Source organism: Phaeodactylum tricornutum, genomic scaffold (genome assembly GCF_000150955.2).
Source record: "Phaeodactylum tricornutum CCAP 1055/1 PHATR_bd_1x2 genomic scaffold, whole genome shotgun sequence".
Taxonomy (NCBI): domain Eukaryota; phylum Bacillariophyta; class Bacillariophyceae; order Surirellales; family Neidiaceae; genus Phaeodactylum; species Phaeodactylum tricornutum.
Window position 1 is genome coordinate 1 of NW_002238005.1, and position 24353 is coordinate 24353.

The following is a 24353-nucleotide window of genomic DNA, read 5'->3' on the forward strand; positions in this document are numbered from 1 at the left end:
ATCATGTCTAGCTGAGTTTGCCCGACGGTCGGCCTTTGACAAGACAGGTGTAGCCATCTTAATGCAATGTCTTGCAAGACTGTGTGCGCTGAGTTCGAGACAATCACCGGGAGACGAGACTATCCAATTGCGCCAATTGCTGGCGACAGCGCTTGCCCAGGCCTTTATATCGGAAAACGCGATGCTGAAAGAAAGCGGAGGAGTTCCAATGTGGAAGACGGAATCTATCAAGCGCATTCGATCCGTTGAACTAAAAAAACACTCGGCAAGCGTACAAGAGCAAGTCGTCCAAAGCATGCTTGATGTCTGAATACTTCCAAAAGAACTATTATCATGCTATATGTGTGGGCGATATCGTGAATAATTGGATTTAGGTATGTTCTTTTTCTGGCATCAAGACAGGCTTATGATTGAATTACAGTCAATGGTCCTTTATTCAAAAAGCGGGGCTTCCTTCGACGAGGCTGCCTATTCCTTCTTCACGGATACGATTAGTGGGCCAACATTGTCGCCCGTAGCATCGTTGTGCTTCTGATGGGTACCGTCGCAAAGGGGAAAGGTTCCTGACAACCAGCAGCGGCAATAGACTTTCTTGCCTTTTTCAATGTCATCCATCGTCGCAACCTTCGGTGAGTCCAAATCAATCTTTAGAAAGTAAAAAACAAAGCTTAGGCGAGGAAGGAACTTTGAAAGCATGCTGATTTTTTTTCAAGTACAGACCTTGAGATTAATTTTTCCTTCACCATCCATCGCTTCGTACTCAGCAGCAGCGAGGCGTGTCTGGAGACGAGGAGCGCCAACGATGGTGAAGGCAGTAGCCTGGGAGAGGAAGAGAGCAGTGGCGACGTACTTCATGGCAGTAGTTGTAGAGACTCGATCCGATAGTGGATTTTCAGATCTGTGGGATGTACAGATTTAGGTAAAATCGCAGATCCTCTCAATGTCGTCTGATTTGATATCCACGTGTAGGTACATTTCTGGTCAACACGATATCCGGACTATATTGAATTAGTTCGTTGACCATTGTCCCGCATCCACGGAGACAATCAATTTGCATGTTGGTCAACCAAGCACACAAGGGGACTAGAAGTACATCTTGCAAAGTGCTTTATAATAAAATAAGTGAGCACATCATCCGATGTGCCCAAGGTTTAGACTAGTTGCATGACCGAAGGATAACCCCAATGACTACGTCACAAGTTATCCGGGTCCGTATGGCCATACTGAATCACGTCGCAATGTTATTACAGTGAATAGTAATTTACCGTCCTAGCAGTGAAGTTTGTTCGATGTCGATCTTGCGATGGCAATCGGGTCCCAACCTCTCCGAAATGTGTCAGAGTCGCGGCAAACAATGTAATGACGTATGTTCGAATCCAGTCACGAGATGGATACAACGGCTTGACTAGTCCATAAATAGACTAGTGTAACCTCTCACATTAGTTCTTTCGAATTGATGTGGTTCGCGCTTGTTATTTCACTGATTGTGAACTACATGGTGGCCTAGTTGGTTGAGGCTAATACTACGGGAAAGACAGCTTTCATGACGAAGGAACGACTCCTCAAATGCTAGGTGGTATATTCAGATCGCAAAAATCCATGGCGCCATATCTTTAATTGTTTGCTTGGTCTTTACTCTAGAGCAAAGCCATTCTCACAGACTGTTCCTTGCTGGGAAACCTTTGCATAGAACGATTTTCCTTGCTCCTTGAAAGCTTTCTTAGCCGTGCGGCTATCACGCTTCTTCGCCAAAGTTTCGGCCTTCTTCGAAGCACGAGCCTCGTCATTGCGAGCTTGGGCACGGCGCTTTTCGGCGGCATATGGATCGAGCTTCTCCAACGCCTCAACGTTACGAATAGCATTTTGCTTGGGAGCGTATTCCTTCTGTCCAGGTTTGGCGGGGTTGACGACACTCTGTACTTCATCGGAGTTGATGATACGGGCCAAGTCGGCGTTGGTCATGGCTGCTTGGGGGATGCGCTTGCCATTTTCTCCGTAAATAATGTCCAGCTCTTCCAAAGCAGCCTGAGACCAGATGCAGAATCGTCCCATGTGACCACCCGGGGCTAGCTGCAAAAGGTTCAGTCGGTCAACACAGCATAGCTCTACGCCGGGAAGATTGCGGAAGGCCTGTTCCACGCCATCGTTCGATTTGTAGATAACGAGAGGTCCACGGCGGAGGGTGTAACGACGATTACGCATCTTACCCTTACCGGCACGGATTTGCTTCGATTCTCCCGCTTTTTCGACATCATCCAAGGCACCAATGGCGGAGAGGATGTCTTTCGCGGCCGAGGTCTTCTTGGCAGACTCAACGGCGTTTTCCACAACGAGGGGAATTTCCGGAACGTTGTCGACGACATGCCCACGGGACATCACAAGAGCCGGGACGGCGGTGGCAGCTAGGGCAGAAGCAACGGCATAACGCTTCTGCGAAATGTTGATCTTCTTATTCCACTTGCGCCAGGTCTTGGTGGGGTCGAACATGCGTCCACCACGGCACATGTTACCAAAGGCACCCTGTCCAGAACGGGAAGTACCACCTCCACCAACACGAGGAATACGGGCGACAGCACGTCCAGTACCCCAAGACGACGCGACAACTTGCTTTCCGGCGCGAATGTTAACAGCGTACGCCTGACGATGGTTCTTGTTCATGTTGGTGTGCACAAACTGAACGATATCCGGGCGCAGAGGAGCCGTCATTACAGCAGGAAGACTCACATCTCCGGACTTGTCACCGGAGAGAGAAAAGACGCTGACGAGAGGACGGGCGGTCATGGTTTCTGGTTTGCTAGATTGTTGTGAAGGCGCATATAGCAGATGCTCGATGTAAAACGGGGCGTGAGACGGCATACCATACACCACACTTCACCTATTTACTGTAAATCCAGAAAATAGAAAAAACGGTAAGAGGTAAAGCCTCAGCGGTCGGAAACAGACGTTCGGTGACGTAGTTCTCAAGATCCTAAACTTTACACGGGAACGGAAACGAATGAAAATGTGCCCCGGAAGTATCGCCACACCCGCAAAAAGAGCGCTTCACCATGACAGTCGTAGGGTATCGCGCCTTTCGTTGTCGATGTGAACAATACGCTCGGAGATGCCATGTTAGTCAGGTGCAGTTCCACAATACTTCTATTTCTGACCGTGAAGAGTCGTGCCTATTCGAAGCCATTGTATAGTCCTCCTGAACGAACTGTAGTCTTGCTGTATCACAAACCAATCAATGTGGTAACAACACATGCGGCGAACGATGTGAAGGGACGCATGAATGTGTACGACGATGTTTTATCCATGAAGGGATTTTCTGGTTGGAATCATGTCGGTAAAAGTGCTGACCGGGAGCGCACTCCCGCATCGTTCGCCGAAGCAACCCAGATCCGTTCCAAACTGCACGCCATTGGCAGGTTAGATGCCGAAACAACAGGTCTACTTCTCCTCACGAACGATGGTGGTCTCGTCCATCATGTAACCAACAAAGATTCAGTATCGCATCAGCATCATGGAAACCCCGTGTTCAAAACGTACGAAGCTCTCGTGATGGGTTTTTACGACAACCATTCACCGTTGTTGGAAAAAATGCGTACGCAGGGTGTAAACATTGGTGATAAGTATGGAGGAACAACCCGTCCCGTAGATGAGCTGATAGTAAAGACGAATCCGACGTTGAAATCGACTCTTGTTTCGTTGACCATTTGTGAAGGGAAGAATCGTCAAATTCGACGAATGTTCCATGCCCTTGGCTCCGGAGTGATACGACTGTGCCGAACACAGATTGGGCGAAGCTTGACACTGTCGAGTGTTCCAATGGCAGGGCAATGGCGAATCCTGACCGAAAAGGAGGTTGAGACTGCTTTGGATTGGAGGCCACGGTACATTGGAGAGGTTTCTGCTCTCAGTCGAGCAGGAAAAACAACGAAGGCTGTCACTGGGACTTCCCGTAGACGGAAAAGAAGCAATTTTTGACCCCATGTATACCAGATACGGTGCCCTAATTTATTTACGGCTGACGTTTAAAGACTTGCACTTACTCAAGTCGAAGCACAATCATCTCCAAATTGGGTCCCACCCTCAGGAATTTATGTTTTTTTGTAGTCGCAGAATAAATTTAAGTAGGGCACGTGGTGGAAGCGCATTCTCACCCAGGTGTAAGGAACTACGCCACAGTTCATCGGATCCATTTAAAGTACACCCATATCTAATCTGGAATAGAACAACCATGCGAAACTTCAATAAACCGTTTTTATCCCCTTCTAGGCTTGTACAAACTCAATAGACTCAAGGGTATTACAAGCTGCTCACAAAAAATAGTCCAATGTTCTTGAACTCTTGTGCCAACTTTCGTCTCGCGGGGCAGGATCAAATTGCGAACTGCCGAAATGAAGAAGACATGCGTTAGAATACTAGCACAATCAGAATATGGTTACAAAGAGCAATTCAAATCGCAAGCACTTACAATCTGCAGTGATCGTGGACGGTGTCTTTATTGGTCTGGTCGACGGTATCGTCAACTTCCATAATTGCCGCCTGATTTCCACACCGATAGCAGTAGTTCGGTGCCGAAAAGACAGTGACGACACTTCGATTATGCTGCCATTGGTAACCCTCCATGACGAGTTGATGCGCGCGAGCAATAAAGTGGAGACCATTTATGTGCGTGAATTGTTCCGTAATGTCTTGACCAAAGGTGTAACCAGCACCTCGCGGAGATATACCCCAGCCACAGCTGCAGTAAATGAGTTGGTGCATTGTTAGAAAGGAACTCAAACACTGTATCTAGCTCATATAACAATACGTACCGGTCATCGGGGTCGGACCACACAAGGTCACACATGGGACCTTCGTGAGGAACTTCCTGGACTCGATCAAGCTCGCGGGCGTGATCCAATGTATCGATCGAGGGTGAAAGTCCGCCATGCAAGCAGAAAATGCGGTCGGATACAACCGCAGTCATGGGTAAATAATCGAACGTATCGGTGAAATACTTCCACACATTAGCGTTTCCATATTTCCGGAGGCATTCATCGTAAAATCCGTACACCTGCGTAATTTGACGACTCTCATGGTTACCTCGCAGAATTGTTATACGGCTACGGTAGCGAACCTTCAAAGCCATGAGCAAGGTAACTGTCTCGAGGGAATAATAGCCGCGGTCCACGTAATCTCCCATGAAAAGATAGTTTGTTTCTGGACAGGCTCCGCCAATACGGAAAAGCTCCGCCAAATCATAGAATTGGCCATGGATGTCCCCACAAACAGTTACGGGAGCAGTAACAGGCTGCACATTCGATTCGTCTCGCAAGATCTCTTTTGCCTACGAGAAAGATCGTGGAAATATTGAAAACGGATGAGAAATGCAGGCATAGACAGGACAGCAAAGTCATAGATCGAAAGAAAAACATCACGTGCAGTTGGCCTTCCTCTAGCTGTCCCGTTGACCAACTTCCATCATCTGATGCAGAGCCTTGTGATTGCTTCCGATCATCGTCGCTCACTACCGTACCCCACACGCAAGCAATGAAATGGGTCAGGCCAAAATCGGAAATCGTACCTTTTCGCACAGAGCCTTGACTTCGTTCTCTGTCAATGTGTTTCCTTCCCGAAGCCGCTCGATATGTTCGTCGATTTTTGCAGTATCAAGGGACATGTTGTCTTATGGCTCAAACTCCGGGTAGTACAGGACCCTTGAATACAACTGGTATCAATGCCTCAGATGTTGCTGTGTAGCCAAGAAAGGCACGTCGTGCTGTGCGACCACCTAACTGTAAACCGGAAACGAGCCGCAAACGATTAGCTGAGGGGGAACCAATCTACGAACCAAGGCCACACTGTACTTCATAAGAAAACCGGGTGCTCTGTACCAAATCCGGGTACTACCGTTTTACATAGATAGAAGCGTTCTTTCGAAACGGCGGGTCGCACACAGACGGGATCCACCCACCCTCCTTTTCTTCCACGCGGAGAGATGTCGATCGATCGAGTAAGGGAAAACGATTACCAAGTAACATCCATCACTTGCCTCTTTCTTCGTCCACCTTTCTCTCTGTGGCTGTTGGATCTACTCGTACAATCTTCGAGATAGCGCATGTGTTTTGATCGCTCCTTGGCTTTTTAGAAACCATCTTTTCCATATTTCTGCACGGATGAAGCCGATCCATCACGTTTTTGTTCTAGCCCTCGTCGCGTTGTTTTCCACGCGGGTGGCGTCCTTTTCCCCGGCACTGCGGTCGGTAGGGAGCGCTGGACCAACCTTTGTTTCAGCCCCATGTCGAGCATACATCACCGAGCTTCATATGTCGTCGACTGAAAAGGCAAAAACGACCAAGAAAGGTATTCTGGTCAAGGACCGAACCGAGACGTTGCCTGAAGAACAAAAAAGAAAGGAAGAAATGTGGCGTGTCGTACTGCACAACGACGAAGTCCATACGTTCAATTATGTGATTCGCTCGCTCTGTAAGGTAATTGGAACACTGGATCGAAAAGCTGCTTTCGAAATTTGCGTACAAACACATGGCATTGGCAAAGCGACCATCACCAAAACATGGAAGAAGCAAGCGGAACAGCACTGCCTAGGACTGCAACGGCAAGGATTGACTGTCAGCATTTCGCCAGATGAAGACTTTGACGGTGGACACTCAGGAGGAGGTCTGTAATTACGACTCTGGTCTTGCTAAATATCCTATTCTGCCGCTTGAAATTTACTAGAGTAGAAACGCAACCAAAGTACTCATGAAAAAACAATTAAACATCAATCACAACTGTGTCCGTGAATTCCGATCCGTTTACCGAATCGGACTCTTCTCTTTTTGTACCCCCAATCATGACTCGTGAATCATTCATAACATCTACATTTGGTGCGAGGATCTTGAGATACCGGTCAAAATAGAGACTTTGCTTCACCAGCAACCCAAACTCTCGAGGTAGCTTCAGGCCATTCTTCTCTGTAAAAAGAAAAATGAGTGAGAAAACTAACAGTAAGAAGAGCAAAGAAAGTAACTTTTAGGTTTCTCATTTCGCACCTGTTACTTCAACTAGTTCAAGGAGCAGATCTGTACCCTCGCCCTCGTCCACGTTGAGCTGCCCTTGAAGAATACCATCCTGGTGTGCAGTGACAGTCATTTCTGGCTGCACAGTATTCATTCGATCTAGCACACGCTGGATGTCTTTTCCAAATTGATTCGTATCCACATCTTTACCTGCCGCTCCCATGTTGCAAAGGGCAATAGCCATCCCCTCAGAATCACCGACAACCAAGGCCGCTGACAACTCGTTCACAGAGCGAAACACCTTTTCGCTGATCCGCCCTACAATACCGAAATCAATGAATCCGACCCGTCCGTCGTTGAGCAGTAACAAATTTCCAGCATGTACATCCGCGTGAAACCAAGGCATTGCTGTGACAGAGAGGCTCCAAATATTCAGAGCAGTAATAATTACGTCCGTTCCCATTTGAGGATTCTTGGTGACTTTTCCCATTGTGTTTTCATCCAAAAGACTAACACCATTGAGTCTCTCCATTGTCAATACTTTCTTTGTTGTGAAAGCCGGGTACACAAACGGAGCTGTTGCCTGCTTTGTTAGTCCCTTGTCTTGAATAAATCTTCTGAACTCTATTGTATTTTGTGCCTCTTTTTCAAAATCAAGTTCTTCAAGCATAGACGAACGAATATCTCCAGCAATTGCCGCTAGAGATGTTCGTTCCCAGTCAGGGAGGAAGAATTCTAGAATCCTAGCAGCAACATAAATGAAACCAAGGTCAGCTTTGAGACTTTCGTCGATGCGCGGCTTTTGTACCTTGAGGACGACGTCTTCTCCAGTTCTTAGTCTTGCAACGTGGACCTGAGCAATACTAGCGGAGGCAAGAGGTTTGCTGTTGACGTATTGGAAATTCTTTGAAATAGGCCCTAGCTCGTCCTCAATAACTTTCTTGATTATTGGCCAAGGTAGAGATTCTGTCTGGTCCAAACATTTCTGGAATTCCAATACGTATTCTCTTGGGAAAATAGTCGGACTGCTTGCAATGAACTGGCCTAGCTTGATGTAGGTAGCACCCATTCGCTCAAAAAGGGTTCGGAGAACGGCCGCCGGAGAGATGGTTTCAGGCCCTTGGGCCAACTTGGGCAGGAACTCCTGGGCTGTTGTGGCGAAGGCACGATATGCTTGCATAGTTCTGGCAGGTCCAGCACGGGGACCGGCATCAACTGCAGCTCGGAGCACATCTTTTATCAGACTAAACGTTTCTTCCTGGGTGCGATCACGGACGCTTTTCTGTACACGCCGGCTCCCGCTACCTCCATTCTCTGAAAAAGCCATCGATAGAGGGTCGACAAAACACCTTTTTGATTGCTTGTCCACCACAAACGCATCACAGCAGCACTGCCTCAAATAAAGTAGCGAGCAGAGAATTATAGAGAAGTTTATGTAGGTCATTTTTTAATCCTTCGTACTGATCGAATCCTTTTCATTGCGTCCTTGCAGCAATATCTCCAGTTGCTTTGTTACCGTTGACCGAAGAATGATGATTCATTTCTTCTTTTTCAACTTCTCAACCCTAACAGTCGACTGGGTCGATTTCTCCAATGATACTTTTTTCGTTTTATCATTTCGACAACTAGTTTCTATCATTTGACGATGGCGTCTATTATTCGACAATGGCTTCCAAAGTCCGTTCATCAGGCATTTGGAGAATGCAGTCTTTTGAGTTGTACTAGCACTACACAAAACATGCTAGACAGTCAGGCATTCTAAGTTGGATCCAAAAGCCTCTCTATAGTTTTAATAAAAGTAAAAGACTTTATTATATTGGAAATACACAATTTGTATTTGCTTGTTCTCTACGAAAGACCACTATTGTCCAAATACAATTGTTGCTAAACCGAGGTCTTTTACACTCCGTTGTAAAGAGACAAAGGAAAGTTTAAGTTGCTATTGATCACAGCAACTTAGGAGCTTCCTCATTGATAAGGTAAATTGAAAGGAAACAGACGAGCAGTCAAGGTTTGCTAATTACCGACAGGAAGGTGTACAGACGTCCCGTCTTACTTCCGACTAAGAAACCCGAGGTTCAAGAGAACAAGCCGTTCCCTTACTGTCCCCTCGGACTCTAACAGTAAGTCCTGGCAATAGAAATTGGACAAACACGACAAATACTGTGAATCACAAAATCGTGCGTCGGACAGGCCGTGATGAAAAGGTAGACTTGTGGAGAACGTTACAGTAGCTTTCAGTCGCAGTCCCGGAAGCAAAATTTGTCTCGTGATTCGTCGGAGTGTCCTTAGGATCCAATTGATCTTTGCCAATCCGTTGTGACCGGAAGTAATTGTATCTCAAGAACTTTACACAGATACATACAGATTGATGAACACAAGCAGACATTCTTCATTCTGTCCATTGTCAATTCAAACAGTCATTGGTCATTAGCAAGTTAGCCAATTTGCACAAATGTCATAGTGATTCTCAAGTTGTCTCATGAATCTCATTAGTTCAGCAATTTCCATCATTTGCATTCTAGCGTTTGTAGAGCTCATCAAGAGAACTAATAATAAAGTCAACCTCCTTATGTCATCATCTATTGACCACAACAATATCATGGTACCTTCTTACCACTGCCTGCCGCTACAAGTTCAAGCCTCTGTATGGCCACAAGGACACTTCAAAAAGATCCAATTGCTTTCACCATACCCACATCAATTTGTACAGCAAGTCAACTCCCAAGGGACTAACTCATCAAGTTGTTTCTGCATAGCAAGCTTGCACCCATCACTACTGCAACAACCAAACCCAACTACCTATTGCTTCATTGGTATCAACATCCAATATCTCCTGGCTTCTGAAGACAGCACAGGGTGCTCAAGACTTGTCTTGCTTCTAGTAAAGTGTCAACTGGAATGACAGTTTTGAGTACTGGTTCGCGCAATCACTCATTTGTATTATCCTTTCCTGTATCCTCTTCCATTGGATTCCCATAGTCATTCCGTGAATACATTGTGTTGTACAATAAGGCTGACACAAATCCAATGGTTTGATTGCTATCCTCAACATGATTACCATTCATGTTATTGTTGGTGTCTGTTACCTGTCACACAGGCATGTCACAATGGTGTATACCATAACACAATCATTGTCAACTGTAAGCTTTACAAACTCTGTACAAAGCAAATCTGTTCACTTTCCTTTTGGTCACAGTGTGCCAGATGCTACTGTGGTCTGCTGCATTTGTCTCCTTGGTATTACACACAGCACCGTGGTCACATTCATTGTAGTTACCATGCTTCTGAGCATGGCAACAGTAAAGTCCCAAAATAGTAACATGATGTTTCTGGATACTCAACTTGGATTGCACCTGTCCAAAATCATTGGTGTTGGGATTTTTGGCTAAATACACAAGATTGATTTTGACAGGCTCCCCTTGGATGCCACAACCCAACTCCTGCATGCCATTGCCCAAAACAGTACTCAAAATTGTCATTCAAGCTGACATTGGGAACACAAATTCCAATTTTGTCAGTGCACTTTGACAAGAATCCATTTTGAGTCTTGACTTACTGTGGTTAGGGTTTCGTTGATAGGTGGATGGACTATTTGTGATGACGTCATGTGTGATGTCATATAGTGTGATGATGAGGACACTGTGGTGTCCATTGTGATGATGCATGGATTTAGGGTAGGAATTTATGATAATGAGTGCCTCCTGTGAGGCTCTCAGATTACTAGAAATACCTTTTTGATTGTGATCTCCCCTTTGTTGATCTATTCAACAAGCTGCAGCCAAGGGATCTGATCAATCCCTATCTCAGCTTGTCAGATTAACAGTCTTGCTGTTCATACAGCCAATTGAGTAAATATCAGCCCAGGACTTGCAAACCTGTGACTGTTGTGTTGAAACTTTAAAGTGTGAGGTGACCCTGTCACCAGAATTAATTCATTGAATTGAGAGTCTCAGACCCAGTGAAAGGGGAGACTAAAGGCCTTGTGTGTGTGCAGTGTTGTTTGAGGAACATCTGCAAAATTTGAGTTGAATTGAACTCATATTGATTGAGAAAAGACTGTTTGGCTCACCATTGTAAGGTGGCAACAGTTGAAAGAGAGGGGGGTAAAATTGATTTTTTTCTTGCCCTTGTTTGTTGAAAAGGAAACAAGCCTGATTGAGCCTGATTGAGCCTGATTGAGCCTGAGTGTTCTGTTTTGGTATTTGGCATCCCAGTGAAATTGTTTGGGATTTGCTAAGTGAATTTGTTTCTTGTAATTGCCATCCCAGTGAAAGTGTTTGGAAACTGTTAAGTGAAATTGTTTCCTGTAATTGGCATCCCAGTGAAATTGTTTTTGGGAACTGCTAAGTGCATTCCTGCTTGTAACTGGCATCCCATTGGAGCTTTCCTTGTTTTCTGTCCCTGTCCCTTTCTCTGGTTGGAATTTGGAATCTGAACTTTTCTCCGGTTGAAGTCTGTTTTTGAACCTTCCTCTTGTTGGGATTTTAAATTTGAAATTCTCCTCACTGGAATCATTTTGAAAATTGGAGAAATCCCCAACCCTCTTGTTACCATGACCACCACCAGAAGCAATACTTTTAGTGATGCTACTGTGGAGTATGTTGTTGGAACTGTCCTGGATGCTAACTCTGAGTCTCCTTACAGGCTTGTCCTGAAGGAAGCTGGTATTGAATCTATGATGGACATTCTTGAGTTGACTTTGGATGACCTACTGTTTCTGCAGTGGACTTCAGGAGAGGAGACCCCCAAGAAGTTGACCCTTGTCCAATCCAAGCGTATCATGCACCTCATTGCCTGGCATAGAACTCAGGATGACCCAAGCAATGTGGATTGGTTTTCATTGACTCCTACAGTACTCAGACAGTTTAGAGAAGGTGAAATCTATTCCAAGCCCCAATGTGCAGATGAGATGTCTGAAAATTCCTACACTGTTCCCCATGCCCAGCCAGCATTGCCTAATGCTGCTTATGACTTTGACAAAGGTACTAAGAGAAGTATTGCTGACTATCCTGTTCTGAAAGAAGCCAAACAATGGTCCTCTTGGAATCGCCAGACCAGAGCTCTTGCCCTTTCCCATGGCCTACTGAATGTATTTGACCCTGCCTATGTTCCCCTCAACCCTGATGAAGCCTCTCTGTTTGCTACTCAGCAAAGATTTGTCTTCAGTGTGTTTACCATGGCCATCAAGGAAACCAAGGGAATGATTATCATACGCCAGCACTCTGATGAAAAGAATGCTACATCTCTGTTTGGCAATGCTCAGCTTGTCTACACTGCCTTGATGGCTGCCTATGAGGGTGGTGTTGTGGCTACACTTTCTGCTCAGTATCATGAAACCCTTCTCTTGAATTACAACTTGAACAATTCCTGGACCAAACCTCTTGTGACCTGGTTTTCTTCTTTTGAGCACAAACTGCTGGATTTGGACAATGTGCTTCCTACTCCCAAGGATGATGCTTGGAAGCGCAACAGACTTGAAATGGCTGTGCTTCATCATACTCAGCTTCAGACCTTTCATTCTACACTTTCTACCCAAGCACTTGTGATGGGCAAGCAACATGACTTCCTCTTTGAACTTGAAGCCTGCAAGACTCAAGCTGCCAAATTGGATGCGCAGGCTGGCATGAAAGCTAAGACACAGAGGCAGACCAACAACCATGAGCGTGGTGGGAACAAAGGTACTGGCCATGGCAATGCTTCCAACAGGAAGGGCAATGCTGGCCGTGGTGCATCCAAGGGTAAAGCCAAGGGAGGCAAGTATTCTAACTATATTGACCCTGCAAAATGGAATGCTATGACCTCAGAAGAAAAGCAAGCTGTCTATGATGCACGCTCTACACCCAGTGCAAGCAACACTCCCAATGCAAACCCAGTCCCTTCCTCTGTGCTCATCAACCAAGGTACTGTGCAACCAAGTTCTACTTCTGATGCTGTTCCAACTGGGCAACACATTGTCCCCAGTAGTGGTGCCTCTGCTCTCTCTGGTACCACCAACCAGTCTTTCATCAGGCAACTGCTTTCTAATGCTACTGCCAGAACTCCCACTGTACCTACTTCTTCCCATGATGGGGAGATTGTCATTGATGGGCTCAGGTTCAGACATGTTAATATGCACAAGGTCAGCTACTGTGTTAGCAACTATGACTTGACCCTTCAGACCCACCAGGGTTCACTCATTGATGGTGGGGCTAATGGTGGCATGTCTGGTGCTGATGTCAGAGTCTTGGAAAAGGGATTTGCCACTGCTGATGTTACTGGTATTGGCAATCATGCTGTTTCCAACTTACCTATTTGTCAGGTTGCAGGTGCTATCATGACTACAAATGGATTGATCATTGGCATCTTCAGTCAGTATGCACATTTTGGAAAAGGCAAAACTATTCATTCTAAGCCTCAGATGGAACAGTTTGGACTTACCATTGATGACAGATCCAGACTTAGTGGAGGGCAACAAAGAATGGTAACCCCTTGTGGACACATCATCCCTTTGCACATTCGCAATGGTCTTTGCTACATGGATATGCACCCTCCCAGTGATACTGAAATGGATGCCCACCCCCATGTCTTCTTTACTGCTGACATGCCTTGGGATCCCTCCATTTTGGACAATGAATACACTGAGCATGAGTTCTCTGACTGTCTTGCACCTGAAGACTTCACTCCTTTGGATCATCGTGTGAACCAATTTGGAACTACCACTGATTCTGACTTCTACCTTGACACTTGTATTCATGCTGTCCATAACATGCAACTTGTGCATTCCCAACATGTCTCAACTCAAGTGCCTGACTTGCAAGCACTACGCCCTAATTTTGGATGGATTCCTGTTGAGAGATTGAAGAACACCTTGGCTAATACAACTCAGTATTACAGGGCTTCCATCTCTTACCCATTCAGAAAGCATTACAAGTCCAGATTCCCTGCTGCTAATGTTCACAGATTGAATGAATGGTTTGCTACTGACACCTTCTTTAGCAATGTACCTGCTCATGATGATGGTTACAAGCACCATGGTGGTGCTACTATGTTGCAAGTCTATGCTGGCAAGGACTCTGGATACTTAGCTGGGTATCCCATGAAGATGGAAGGTCAAATGCCCCAGACTCTAGAAGACTTTATCCGTGATAAAGGTGCTCCTTTGGGCTTGTTCAGTGACAATGCTAAGGCCCAGACCTCCAAGGCTGTTGTGACCATTCAGCGCCTCTACCATATTGCAGATGCTCAATCTGAGCCTCACTATCAACATCAAAACTTTGCTGAGCGCTGTATCCAAAACATCAAACGTATGACCAATACTATTATGGATCGCACTGGCACCCCTGCCAAGTACTGGCTCCTTTGCACTCTGTTTGTCATTGACCTATCCAATCACCTTGTGAGTGATACACTTCAAGCAACTCCTTTGACCCGATGCTTTGGTATTCCCACTGATGTTTCTGCTTACCTCACTTACCATTGGTGGCAATTGGTTTATTTTGAGAACCATGATGGCTCTTTTCCCTCTACTCCTAAGGAAGGCCTTGCTCATTGGGTTGGTCCTACTAATATGAAGGGGGATGTATTGACTTATCAGTTGCTGACTGTGGATACTCAGCAGCTGCTCTTTCGCTCCAACATTCGTCCTGCTACCACTGACCCCATGGTCCCTAATGCTAGAGTTGATGCCTCTGCTGCTCCACATCTTCACCTGGAGGCAGGGGAGGAAAAGGACCAGTCAGACAACATCAAGTCTATCTCTGATTTCCAAAAGATTGATCCTTCTTATGTAAAACTGCCTCTCTTCTCTCCAGATGAGTTAGTTGGACTGACCTATCTCCATAAAGACCCAGATGGAGAGCAATCCTTCAGAGCTACTGTCATTCAACAGATTATTGACAGGGATGCAGAAAACCACCAGAACCTAAAGTTCTTGGTTAAGATTGGTGATGAGGAGAGAGATGAACTGATTGCCTATAATGAACTGTCTGATCTTATTGAGAAGCAACAAGAAGCTGAAGCCAATGGAAACCAAGATGTTTGGACCTTCAAGGGTATTGTAGGGCACCAAGGACCTTTGAAATCATCTGACTTTGGATACAAAGGATCTACCTACAATGTGCTTGTCTCCTGGGAGGATGGAAGTGAAACTTATGAACCACTGAATGTGATTACGAAGGATGATCCAGTCTCATGTGCCAGGTATGCAAAAGACAACCACCTACTTGACACCCCTGGATGGAAGAACTTAAAAAGAATTGCCAAGCAAGAAAAGATGTACCAGCGTATGCTCAATCAAGCCAAGGTGAAGTCCCACCGCCGTAGCATTCGATACAAGTTTGGTGTCCGTGTTCCCCGTGACTACTGTGAGGCTGTTGTTCTGGATGAGAAAAATGGGAATAGACTGTGGCAAGAGGCAATCCAAACTGAACTTGACCAGATTCATGAGTATGCTACCTTCAAGGATGTTGGCCATTCTAACCATGGTGCCAAACCTCCTGATGGATACAAGAGGATCAATGTTCACTTTGTCTTTGATGTGAAGCAAACACTCAAACGCAAGGCCAGATTAGTTGCTGGTGGCCACATGACTGAGCCCCCCAAGGACAGTGTGTACTCTGGTGTTGTTTCCTTACGTAGTCTGCGCATTGTCATCTTTTTAGCTGAGCTGAATGGACTACAACTTATGGCTGCTGATGTTGGGAATGCTTATCTTACTGCATACACCAAAGAACAAGTTTACTGTGTTGCTGGACCAGAGTTTGGGGAGCTTGCTGGACATGTTCTTGTTATTCACAAGGCCCTTTATGGATTGAGAACCAGTGGAGCCAGATTTCATGAGAAGCTGGCTGATACCCTCAGAGCTGAAGGTTTCCACCCTTCCTATGCAGATCCTGATGTATGGATGAGGGATGCTGGAGACCTGTGGGAGTATGTCTGTACCTATGTTGATGACTTGCTGGTAGGAATGAAGGACCCTTCTGCTTTTATGGACACTCTTCAATCATCCAAGTGGAACTACAAGTTGAAGGGTGTTGAAGAGCCCTCTTACCATCTTGGTGGTGATTTTTACCGTGACCCAGATGGCACCCTTGCTTATGGAGCAAAGAGTTATGTGAAAAGACTTGTTGAAAGCTATGAGATTCTTTTTGGAGAGAAGCCCAGGAACTATAAGTCACCCCTTGAGAAGGGTGATCACCCTGAACTTGATACTAGTGAGCTTTGCAATGATGATGACATTGCAAAATACCAAAGTTTGATTGGAGCTCTTCAATGGAGTATTTCTTTGTGCCGTTTTGACATTGCTGCTGCTGTTATGACTATGGGGCGCTACCGTGTGAGCCCACGTGTGGGACATTTGGAACGTGTCAAACGTATTGTTGGCTACCTTAAGCAACATTCTCATGGAGCTATTCGTTTTCGCACTGGTATGCCTGATTTTGCTGCTTTTGATTCTCAGATTGTGGAGTATGATTGGATGTATTCTGTGTATGGTGATGGCAAAGAGGAGCTACCTGCCAACATGCCAATACCCAAAGGCAAAGCTGTCCGGACTATTACTTTCAAGGATGCCAACTTGTATCATGATTATACTACTGGCAGAGCTGTTACTGGAGTTTTGCATTTGCTGAATCAAACACCAATTGATTGGTTTTCCAAGAGACAGAACACTGTTGAGACTGCAACTTATGGATCTGAATTTCAAGCTGCACGCACTGCCACTGATCAGATTGTTGATTTGAGATACACCTTGAGAATGTTTGGTGCACCTGTTGATGGACCTGCTTGGTTGTTTGGAGATAATGAGAGTGTTGTGACCAGTTCTACAGTTCTTCATTCCCCTTTGGGGAAAAGGCACAATGCATTGTCTTACCATCGTGTTCGTGAAGCCATTGCTTCCAAGGTGATGATTTTCCTTCACATTGATGGCAAACAGAATGTTTCTGATTGTCTCACCAAGATGCTTCCTTTTGCAACTGCTTGGCCTTTGATTCAACCACTTCTTTTTTGGCGTGGGGAGACTGACTCTGATACCATTTGATGCAAGCCTCTCATGGAGGGGAGTGACAAGAATCCATTTTGAGTCTTGACTTACTGTGGTTAGGGTTTCGTTGATAGGTGGATGGACTATTTGTGATGACGTCATGTGTGATGTCATATAGTGTGATGATGAGGACACTGTGGTGTCCATTGTGATGATGCATGGATTTAGGGTAGGAATTTATGATAATGAGTGCCTCCTGTGAGGCTCTCAGATTACTAGAAATACCTTTTTGATTGTGATCTCCCCTTTGTTGATCTATTCAACAAGCTGCAGCCAAGGGATCTGATCAATCCCTATCTCAGCTTGTCACACTTCCAGTACCAATTAATCCAATTGCAATGTCTTGGATCCACCAGATAAATGCCGGTTTGTCTGCAAGCTTGAAAGCAAGGGCATACTCAGCCCCTTGCTCAGGGTTTACTTACTTGAGGTTAGCAAGTTTTTCTCCAGACATTTTACCTTTCCACTGAAGCCAAAGCTTCCGACCTTTTGTTCATCCAACACAAATACCAGCTGGATCCATCCTTATCCACATACATTTCATCATTCTCTCTCAACAATGTATCCTTGGGATGATTGTTTTTATTGATCAAATGGAAATGCTATCTATCTTGATTGACTGCAGAATCCAAAGACTCTACAATGATATTGGCCATATACACCTTTTTGGTCCCATCTGGAACTTGACTGTTTAGACATCGGTTTCCAGAATTGAGTCAGAATTTGCAGCACTAACAGGGTTTCCGTTGGTGTCTTGCTTATGGCCAGTAACTTTTGCTAGATATTTTCAGTCCCCTAATGTTATCATCATGAGAGAATTCTACCTGCTTACAAATGTATTTGTAGAATACGACGAAAGAGTAGAAGTTGGGGGAAAGCCTCGTAGAGGCTCCAATTGTTTTAATCGGTAGGTTTTTTAGACAGAAAATACGCTAAAGGGGATGGGAAAAGGTGAAAAACTCGCTAAAGGGGACAGAACGTGTTCTCTCTTATATCGCAGCGCGTCCGATGAGAGCTCTCAGTTTGTCGGGTCGACGACTTGCCCCTTGGTTAATTTGGGTTTGGCATTTAGTTTAAATAGTTTGGATATTTAACAATATACTGGCGCCAAACGAACTTACTTAGAGAGAACACGTTCTGTCCCCCTTTAGCGAGTTTTTCACCTTTTCCCATCCCCTTTAGCGTATTTTCTCTAAATGTATAGGTATATCGCAGCGCGTCCGATGAGAGATCTCAGTTTGTCGGGTCGACGACCTGCCCCTTGGTTAATTTGGGTTTGGCATTTAATTTAAATAGTTTGGATATTTAACAATATACTGGCGCCAAATGAACTTACTTAGAGAGAACACGTTCTGTCCCCCTTTAGCGAGTTTTTCACCTTTCCCATCCCCTTTACTTTTAGCGTATTTTCTCGCGTATTTTCTCTTACGAAAACGATCGTTGCGTAAATTGTCATATCCTATCACTATCCTAAGATAAAAGTAACCAATCAATCGGTTTCACTGTTTACACTTAGACAGAAAAGAAAAACGATTGCAGAACACAAATGCCAGCAACATTTCATATTTCGCAGCCGCAAGCAGATCCAAGCTTGAGGAGCTATTAGCAGATCGGAAAATTCTTTAGAACGACGTTGGAAAATGACAGTCTCTTTGACTCTACTCGGTTTTATCGCTTCTTTATCAGCTGCCATCATTCTGGCCGAAAAGCCGGCATCAGCTACTATTGAAGGACGCCTTCTGTTCCCAGATCTGAAACCGTTCAACATTACAAGTCGAATATCGCTCAACCAGGGGGAATTTTCCACGTATTCTCAAACAGATGGCAGCTTTAAGCTACACAGCATTCCGCCCGGAATCCATGCTCTGGATGTGCTGAGCACAACCCACCATTTTAGTCAGATAAAGATCCAGCTTGTTGAGGGGGATATGGACAATCCAAAGTGTTTGGAATACGCGTACCCTGGGGCTTCGAAGAAGCCTGCATCGTACCCTGTTGTTTTAAAGGCAATTGCAACTTATGACTACTTTGAGCCCCGTCGGGGATTTTCCGTTTTTTCTATGTTAAAAAATCCCATGTTTCTCATGATGGCGTTTTCTGTGGGTCTAATGTTTTTGATGCCGAAGATGATGGAGGGTCTGGAACCGGAAGAGAGGGAACGAATGAAGCAACAGATGGAGATGCAACAGGATCCAACCAAAATGCTGAGTCAATTTTTTGGAGGCGGCGAAGAAGAAGCAAAGCAACGAAAAGTCAAGAAATAGAGTTGTCGAAACTTACTTTTCGTACATTATAATTGTTGAAATACGGTCTGCAGTTGTTTACTTTTCACCCATGGTAAATTTTATGTGTTTCACAAAAGGAACATCAAGTAAAGCAAGTTCCAAACCCTTTTGAACTTTGTTGGAGCCGCGAAATGTCACTTGCACAACTCCTAGTTCTGGGTCAACTGACATCAATTCGACCAATCCTCCCATCGCTGAAATAGCGGGTGCAAGGCGTCCAATTTCTGCTTGCACTGCAGCAAAATCTAGAGCGGTTGGCTTAGATTCGCGGTCATCTTCTACCTGTAAAACCTCCCTCAGATTGGGGTATTTCTCCTTCAGTACACGCTCAATTCCCATTTGCATTGTGACCGTTGAACTTGAACAAGACCCGCACGCTCCTTCAAGCTTCAGATATACCGTTTGCGAATCTGCGTCTACGCTTTCCACCGATACATTTCCACCATCGGAAATCAAATAAGGGCGCACCTCGTCGAGAACTTTATCAACCCCGTCAATTGTGAAGGCTGGCGCACTGCTACCATCCGTATCCATGTCATTTCTCATCGACTTTTCGAGATTTTCCCCATCCGGAGGGACAATTGCAACGGCGACACCCACATTTGCAACTGTCTCCATGTTCCACTCTTCTTCTTCGTCTTCGTCGTCTTCGTATAGATATTCGGCTTGCCAGATACGATCGTTTATCTTTGCCCCAGCATTTACGGCCAATTCGCGCCATTCTGATGCAACGTCTTGCATCGCACTCGGTTCATGAAATGAGAAGGACAAAGCTCGCACATGCGCCACTTTACCACGATGAGTCTGCTTATGCAACTTGAGCGTAGCATCTAAGTCTTTCGTAACACCAACGAACTCAGTGGCTTCCCAACCCGTAGACCCACGTTTAAACGTGGAATTCAAAACGACGTAGACAGCAGAAATTGTGTGCTGTTTCAGACCGGCGGCAAGGACTTTGTATGGAAGCACTCGCTTTCCATTCAGAACTGGCCCCGGAATCTTTGTCATGCTCGTGTCAGCATCCTCAGCCGCTAGGAGCAAAGCCATCGAACATTGCTCGTGTTTTGAAAGTGAACACCGCAGAAACGAAACGGAAGGCGAGAACGCGACATATCGTGTTTTGGATGTAGCTGAGGCGAGGACAAGAGAAAACGCGATTGTTCTCGATGTGAGCCGCATTGTTGGCAGGCTGGTGCTTGACTGCAATAGTAGATGTCTCTTACAACGTATACAGGTGACAGAAATTGTTCACAAATGTATTCCGTATTGCGACTGGGAAAACAAAACGAAAACATCTTCACTGTTACTTTCGAAATCTCGCCCACAAACGTCACAGGGGTCAGCAAAAACTGTTACCACTCGCTCTCTCTACTACAGTAGAGTAGAAAGGAGTATGGTATGTATTTACCAGGAAATCACAATTATTATGCATGACGTGAAAGAAGAGAGAAGTCGAATGAGTCGAATATTCAAGCAAACGCGTTACAAATTTGTGACCCCACCAGACCGTTTAGGAGACATCGGTAGGTTGCGGTCTTCTTAGCGGTACGGACACTACGCGAACTATGCTAGTGTGCCAGGCATTCAATGTTGAATTCAATAGTCTCTAAAGACTTCTTCAGCTGGCATCGGGTTGTTTTGGTGGTCATTCGAACAGTACCAACACTGCGAAAACCATACTAGTGTGCCAGACCTTCAAGCTGGACCCAATAGTCTTTTTGTGGTTTTATAACACGAATCAATCGCTTCAAAATATTGGAATTACAAAACTCGTAAAAGCTCCTTTCAAATTGAAAGGCCACTATTGTCCCATTGCCATTGTTGCATTTGTATTCATTGCTGCAACCCCTTGTGAAAAGAGAAAGGAAAATTTGAGTCGATATTGATCTCATCAACTCAGGAGCTTCCTCAATCAAGGTAAACAAGGAAAATAGACAAACCGTCAAAGTTTCCCAGTTACCGAGGAAAAAGAAAGACTGCTACCTAACTTCTCAGTCTAACTTACAGTTACAACACGAACACGTTTGCCTTGGAAATCCTGCGCAGAACGGACTGGCCCGTTCTTTGAAAAGTTCTAACAGTGCTCATGAACACTGTTGGACCAATCAAAGCATCTGGATCTCCAAAAAGCACTTATTTGAGAGTGACGCGTCACTTAGCAGAGAACAAATTACCTCCCTTCTCGTCAACAGCGTGAGGATGACTAGAGGCTAGGCAAGGTAGCCGTCGAGGCCTAGCTCCGACGAGACGTTCCAGCTTCTGTCCCGTCGGACTTAAAATTAAGGGTCCAGAAAAACGACGTCTGTCCACCGCCACCCATCAGCGCCTTCAGGCACTCGCGAACCTATCCTTCCACACCAGATACGTCAAAGCTATGTTTGGTAAGTGATGTTGCTCTGAGCAAAACCGGAACTACACTCTTGTAACAGATTTACATAATGAATCCTACCGCTCATTCCATAGGTTGAGTATGGCGGCTTATAGAAAAATGATCGGTTCTAGAAAGAGCAGAAGTCAGTATTGTCATGCTCGGGGGGGACGACTGGTTTCGCTCCTTGGGGGCTAGCTCTTTCAACGCTTCATACAGTAGCGCTGCTAATGTAGACTGGTCCTCATCTATGCCAGACGATTTCTTCATCGTCATCTTGGATAATGCTGATTGTAGTGAAGTCCTTTCCAGGTTGCCATTGACAATTGCACCGTCCGCTGCCAGCCTCTGAATTGCGCCGGAAGGATCTACTTGATATATTGCTGGCTTAACACCCAAGTCATGGTCCCCGATTGAAGGAAGGTGTGCAACGATGAGCGTGCACCCGAAGGGACGAGCTGCCGCCTTTATTGTATATTCTTGGAAAAGTAACGAAATCTCCTCGAGTAAAATGTCAATTTGTATATTCTCGTCAAATGTGTACTTGTGTTGAACTGCCACACGCTGGGCGATTTGGACAAGGACGCGCCCATCCGCGGAGAGCCCTGAATGGGACACGATGATATCCGGGGTTATTCTCACAAACCGGGCAGTACCATCATCTTCAATGAAAGCAGACGGGCATACTTGTGGCGATGCCATTAGAATTGTATCGTGACGTAGAATTGCTATAACAGGGGTACCCTTTGCCGAGGCATCAGATGAACGCTCGACTTGATTCAACTTGCCGGAAGGATCAAAAGTTGTCAGTGAAAATGAGTGCCGGCCATCAGCGCTATCGCTTGCAGCACAATGATTCGAAACGCGTATCCCGAATAACAAAACAAGTGTGAAACAATTAGAAATGTGTAACATTTGAAAGCGGCTAGTAAGTTGAGATTACCAGAAGCGCGGGTTTACAATACATTCGCAGAAAAGGCCATAGAATGTGAAATCTGCCGAAAAAAAAGTCAAAACATCGAAATACCAAAAGGCAGTAAGGTCTCCGCCCAGCTGGACAGACGGTAAAAAAGTGTTCCAATCACTAACTGTAAAATCATGATTTTATTTCGAAGCAGTTCACTGTCAGGAAAGACTGCTGAGCTCTGACTGTGGGGTCTCACAGGACCAGTAAGACAGCAAGTGGCTACGTCATCCTGGCTCGCTTTTGCTACAGAAAGCTAGGCGTTTTGGGAGGATCATCAATAGATGAGATACTAGGTAACACGAAATCGATTTGCGAAAAGATGGCAATAATGTAAATAAAGTGCAGCGGATGACATTGCATTGTCCCATGTAAGTTTGCTCTTCAGGTCCAGAGCCACTAGCATAATCACTACGAAATGCATATCAGTCAAAACGTTTTCTACTTTGTCGATGCCTTTAGCAGAAACGAAATATATACTGTTTTTGACTGCTCTCGTTGCATTTCCGAGCCATTGAGAAGGAATTCGATAGATGCGTGGCATTCAGCTTCCACTTCTTTTTGCATTAATACTAGGAGCGTGTTGAGTGTTTCGCTGACTGGCTGGCCTTTTTGTCCTTGTTTTGGTAGTGGAACGCCTTGGCAGCTTCGTAGGCAGCAGCAGCAAACCCGCCTACCATCGGGCGATCGTTGGCGCCGCCAGCAGGAGTACTGCTTGTAGGAGGTGTAGGGCGGCTTTGATCTTGCGGGCTTCGTTCATCATCAGAATCACTAAAGTCGGAGTCGAAATCGAGACCGATTCCCCCTGTCATGGGCTGAAGGACAACAGATTGTCGCTTGGCTGAGGTAGGAGCAGCGCCACTAGCTGGAGCAGCACCGCCTTGGGCGAATAGCGAAGAACCACGTCGAGACATGGACAGCGAGTGAACGGCGATGACCTGTCGAATCGAAATGGACAATTAACTCCTTTTTTAAATTGCGTCTCTTCAATCCCAAACCGACTTTTCAGATTGATGGACTTGCAGAGAGAACAAAGAAGGTTCTTTTATGCTTCGCTCACTGTCGAAAAGCGTTGATAGTAGTGCCAGCTGTGTTTAGAATATGAAGGTTCAGCGCTCGGCCGTGATTGGATTGACAGTAAAGACATCCGCAGCTTCAGAGAACACGCAATGAGTCATAGTGACCTCGTATCGAATTCAACAAACGATCCCGTGTCATACATAGTCTTGGAAAGTCACTGACAATATCTACGAAAGACTTTGGGCGTATCCGTATGCATATTTTGTTTTTCCGTCTCCGGGTACAATATTTTCTTCCTAACAAGTTTTCCTATAAGAGGACGTCTGACTGTGAAAGTCATTTTGGATATCTTATTGGGACCGATTTTGATCTCTTGCCTTCTCACTGACCATTTGTCTGTCTGATTGACTGACTGACTAACTGAAAATTTGTGGACCGGCATTGGCAGGCTGCCTTTAACAGTAAATCGGTTTTCCCGCAAGAAACCGCAAAGAGCTTCTTTGCGGTGAATTTGAAATCTTTACAGTTAATGCGGTTTGTTGCGGTAACCCTAAAAATCTCCCTAAATAACACTGCTTTAGGTCAGGTTTACTATGGTTTTACGTATGTTTACTCCTGAATGAGATCCAAAAAGACCTTCAGATTGTTCTATTGTTTACAATGCAATAGGCCTTCAAGCAAGAAGTTTATGAGATGTGGTCTT

At 45.3% G+C, this 24353-nt stretch overlaps 11 protein-coding genes across 11 annotated transcripts; 4 read left to right on the top strand and 7 right to left on the bottom strand.

Moving 5' to 3' along the window:
- Positions 1 to 468: 468 nt before the first annotated feature.
- On the bottom strand, positions 469 to 648 carry PHATRDRAFT_bd297 (predicted protein; the record flags this gene model as incomplete). The annotated part of the gene is made up of 1 exon (XM_002176095.2): positions 469 to 648. A coding segment is annotated over one exon (180 nt), but the record flags the coding sequence as incomplete, so codon positions are not given.
- Positions 649 to 1735: 1087 nt separating this feature from the next.
- PHATRDRAFT_bd977 (predicted protein) lies at positions 1736 to 2781 on the bottom strand (the record flags this gene model as incomplete). The annotated part of the gene is made up of 2 exons (XM_002176096.1): positions 1736 to 1761; positions 1803 to 2781. The coding sequence occupies 2 exons, from the start codon at positions 2779 to 2781 to the stop codon at positions 1736 to 1738; spliced, it is 1005 nt and encodes a 334-aa protein (XP_002176132.1).
- A 327-nt stretch (positions 2782 to 3108) lies between these two features.
- On the top strand, positions 3109 to 3969 carry PHATRDRAFT_bd1111 (predicted protein; the record flags this gene model as incomplete). The annotated part of the gene is made up of 1 exon (XM_002176090.1): positions 3109 to 3969. One exon carries the CDS (start codon positions 3109 to 3111, stop codon positions 3967 to 3969), a length of 861 nt encoding a protein of 286 aa, XP_002176126.1.
- A 123-nt stretch (positions 3970 to 4092) lies between these two features.
- On the bottom strand, positions 4093 to 5744 carry PHATRDRAFT_bd800 (predicted protein). The gene is made up of 4 exons (XM_002176097.1): positions 5555 to 5744; positions 4803 to 5317; positions 4460 to 4729; positions 4093 to 4374 (listed from the first exon to the last, which is right to left on the bottom strand). The coding sequence occupies exons 1-4, from the start codon at positions 5648 to 5650 to the stop codon at positions 4302 to 4304; spliced, it is 954 nt and encodes a 317-aa protein (XP_002176133.1). The 5' UTR covers positions 5651 to 5744; the 3' UTR covers positions 4093 to 4301.
- Positions 5745 to 6356: 612 nt separating this feature from the next.
- PHATRDRAFT_bd263 (predicted protein) lies at positions 6357 to 6617 on the top strand (the record flags this gene model as incomplete). The annotated part of the gene is made up of 1 exon (XM_002176091.1): positions 6357 to 6617. A coding segment is annotated over one exon (261 nt), but the record flags the coding sequence as incomplete, so codon positions are not given.
- A 127-nt stretch (positions 6618 to 6744) lies between these two features.
- Positions 6745 to 8316, bottom strand: PHATRDRAFT_bd315 (predicted protein; the record flags this gene model as incomplete). Its single annotated transcript, XM_002176098.1, has 2 exons — positions 6745 to 6944; positions 7023 to 8316. 2 exons carry the CDS (start codon positions 8314 to 8316, stop codon positions 6745 to 6747), a joined length of 1494 nt encoding a protein of 497 aa, XP_002176134.1.
- A 3204-nt stretch (positions 8317 to 11520) lies between these two features.
- Positions 11521 to 14791, top strand: PHATRDRAFT_bd1548 (predicted protein; the record flags this gene model as incomplete). The annotated part of the gene is made up of 2 exons (XM_002176092.1): positions 11521 to 14757; positions 14783 to 14791. Exons 1-2 carry the CDS (start codon positions 11545 to 11547, stop codon positions 14789 to 14791), a joined length of 3222 nt encoding a protein of 1073 aa, XP_002176128.1. The 5' UTR covers positions 11521 to 11544.
- Positions 14792 to 18761: 3970 nt separating this feature from the next.
- Positions 18762 to 19193, top strand: PHATRDRAFT_bd289 (predicted protein; the record flags this gene model as incomplete). The annotated part of the gene is made up of 1 exon (XM_002176093.1): positions 18762 to 19193. A coding segment is annotated over one exon (432 nt), but the record flags the coding sequence as incomplete, so codon positions are not given.
- A 375-nt stretch (positions 19194 to 19568) lies between these two features.
- PHATRDRAFT_bd278 (predicted protein) lies at positions 19569 to 19799 on the bottom strand (the record flags this gene model as incomplete). The annotated part of the gene is made up of 1 exon (XM_002176099.1): positions 19569 to 19799. A coding segment is annotated over one exon (231 nt), but the record flags the coding sequence as incomplete, so codon positions are not given.
- A 2221-nt stretch (positions 19800 to 22020) lies between these two features.
- On the bottom strand, positions 22021 to 22488 carry PHATRDRAFT_bd206 (predicted protein; the record flags this gene model as incomplete). Its single annotated transcript, XM_002176100.1, has 1 exon — positions 22021 to 22488. A coding segment is annotated over one exon (468 nt), but the record flags the coding sequence as incomplete, so codon positions are not given.
- Positions 22489 to 23202: 714 nt separating this feature from the next.
- PHATRDRAFT_bd1042 (predicted protein) lies at positions 23203 to 23544 on the bottom strand (the record flags this gene model as incomplete). The annotated part of the gene is made up of 1 exon (XM_002176101.1): positions 23203 to 23544. One exon carries the CDS (start codon positions 23542 to 23544, stop codon positions 23203 to 23205), a length of 342 nt encoding a protein of 113 aa, XP_002176137.1.
- Between the last annotated feature and the right edge of the window lie 809 nt (positions 23545 to 24353).

Bases quoted from the DNA above. Each gene is read 5' to 3' on its own strand.
- PHATRDRAFT_bd800 (XM_002176097.1), bottom strand. From the start codon at position 5,650: ATGTCCCTTGATACTGCAAAAATCGACGAACATATCGAGCGGCTTCGG. The intron at 4,730-4,802 runs GTACGTATTGTT...CATTTACTGCAG, and splicing joins TGGTCCGACCCCGATGACCG to CTGTGGCTGGGGTATATCTC. The intron at 4,375-4,459 runs GTAAGTGCTTGC...TCATTTCGGCAG, and splicing joins GTCCACGATCACTGCAGATT to TTCGCAATTTGATCCTGCCC.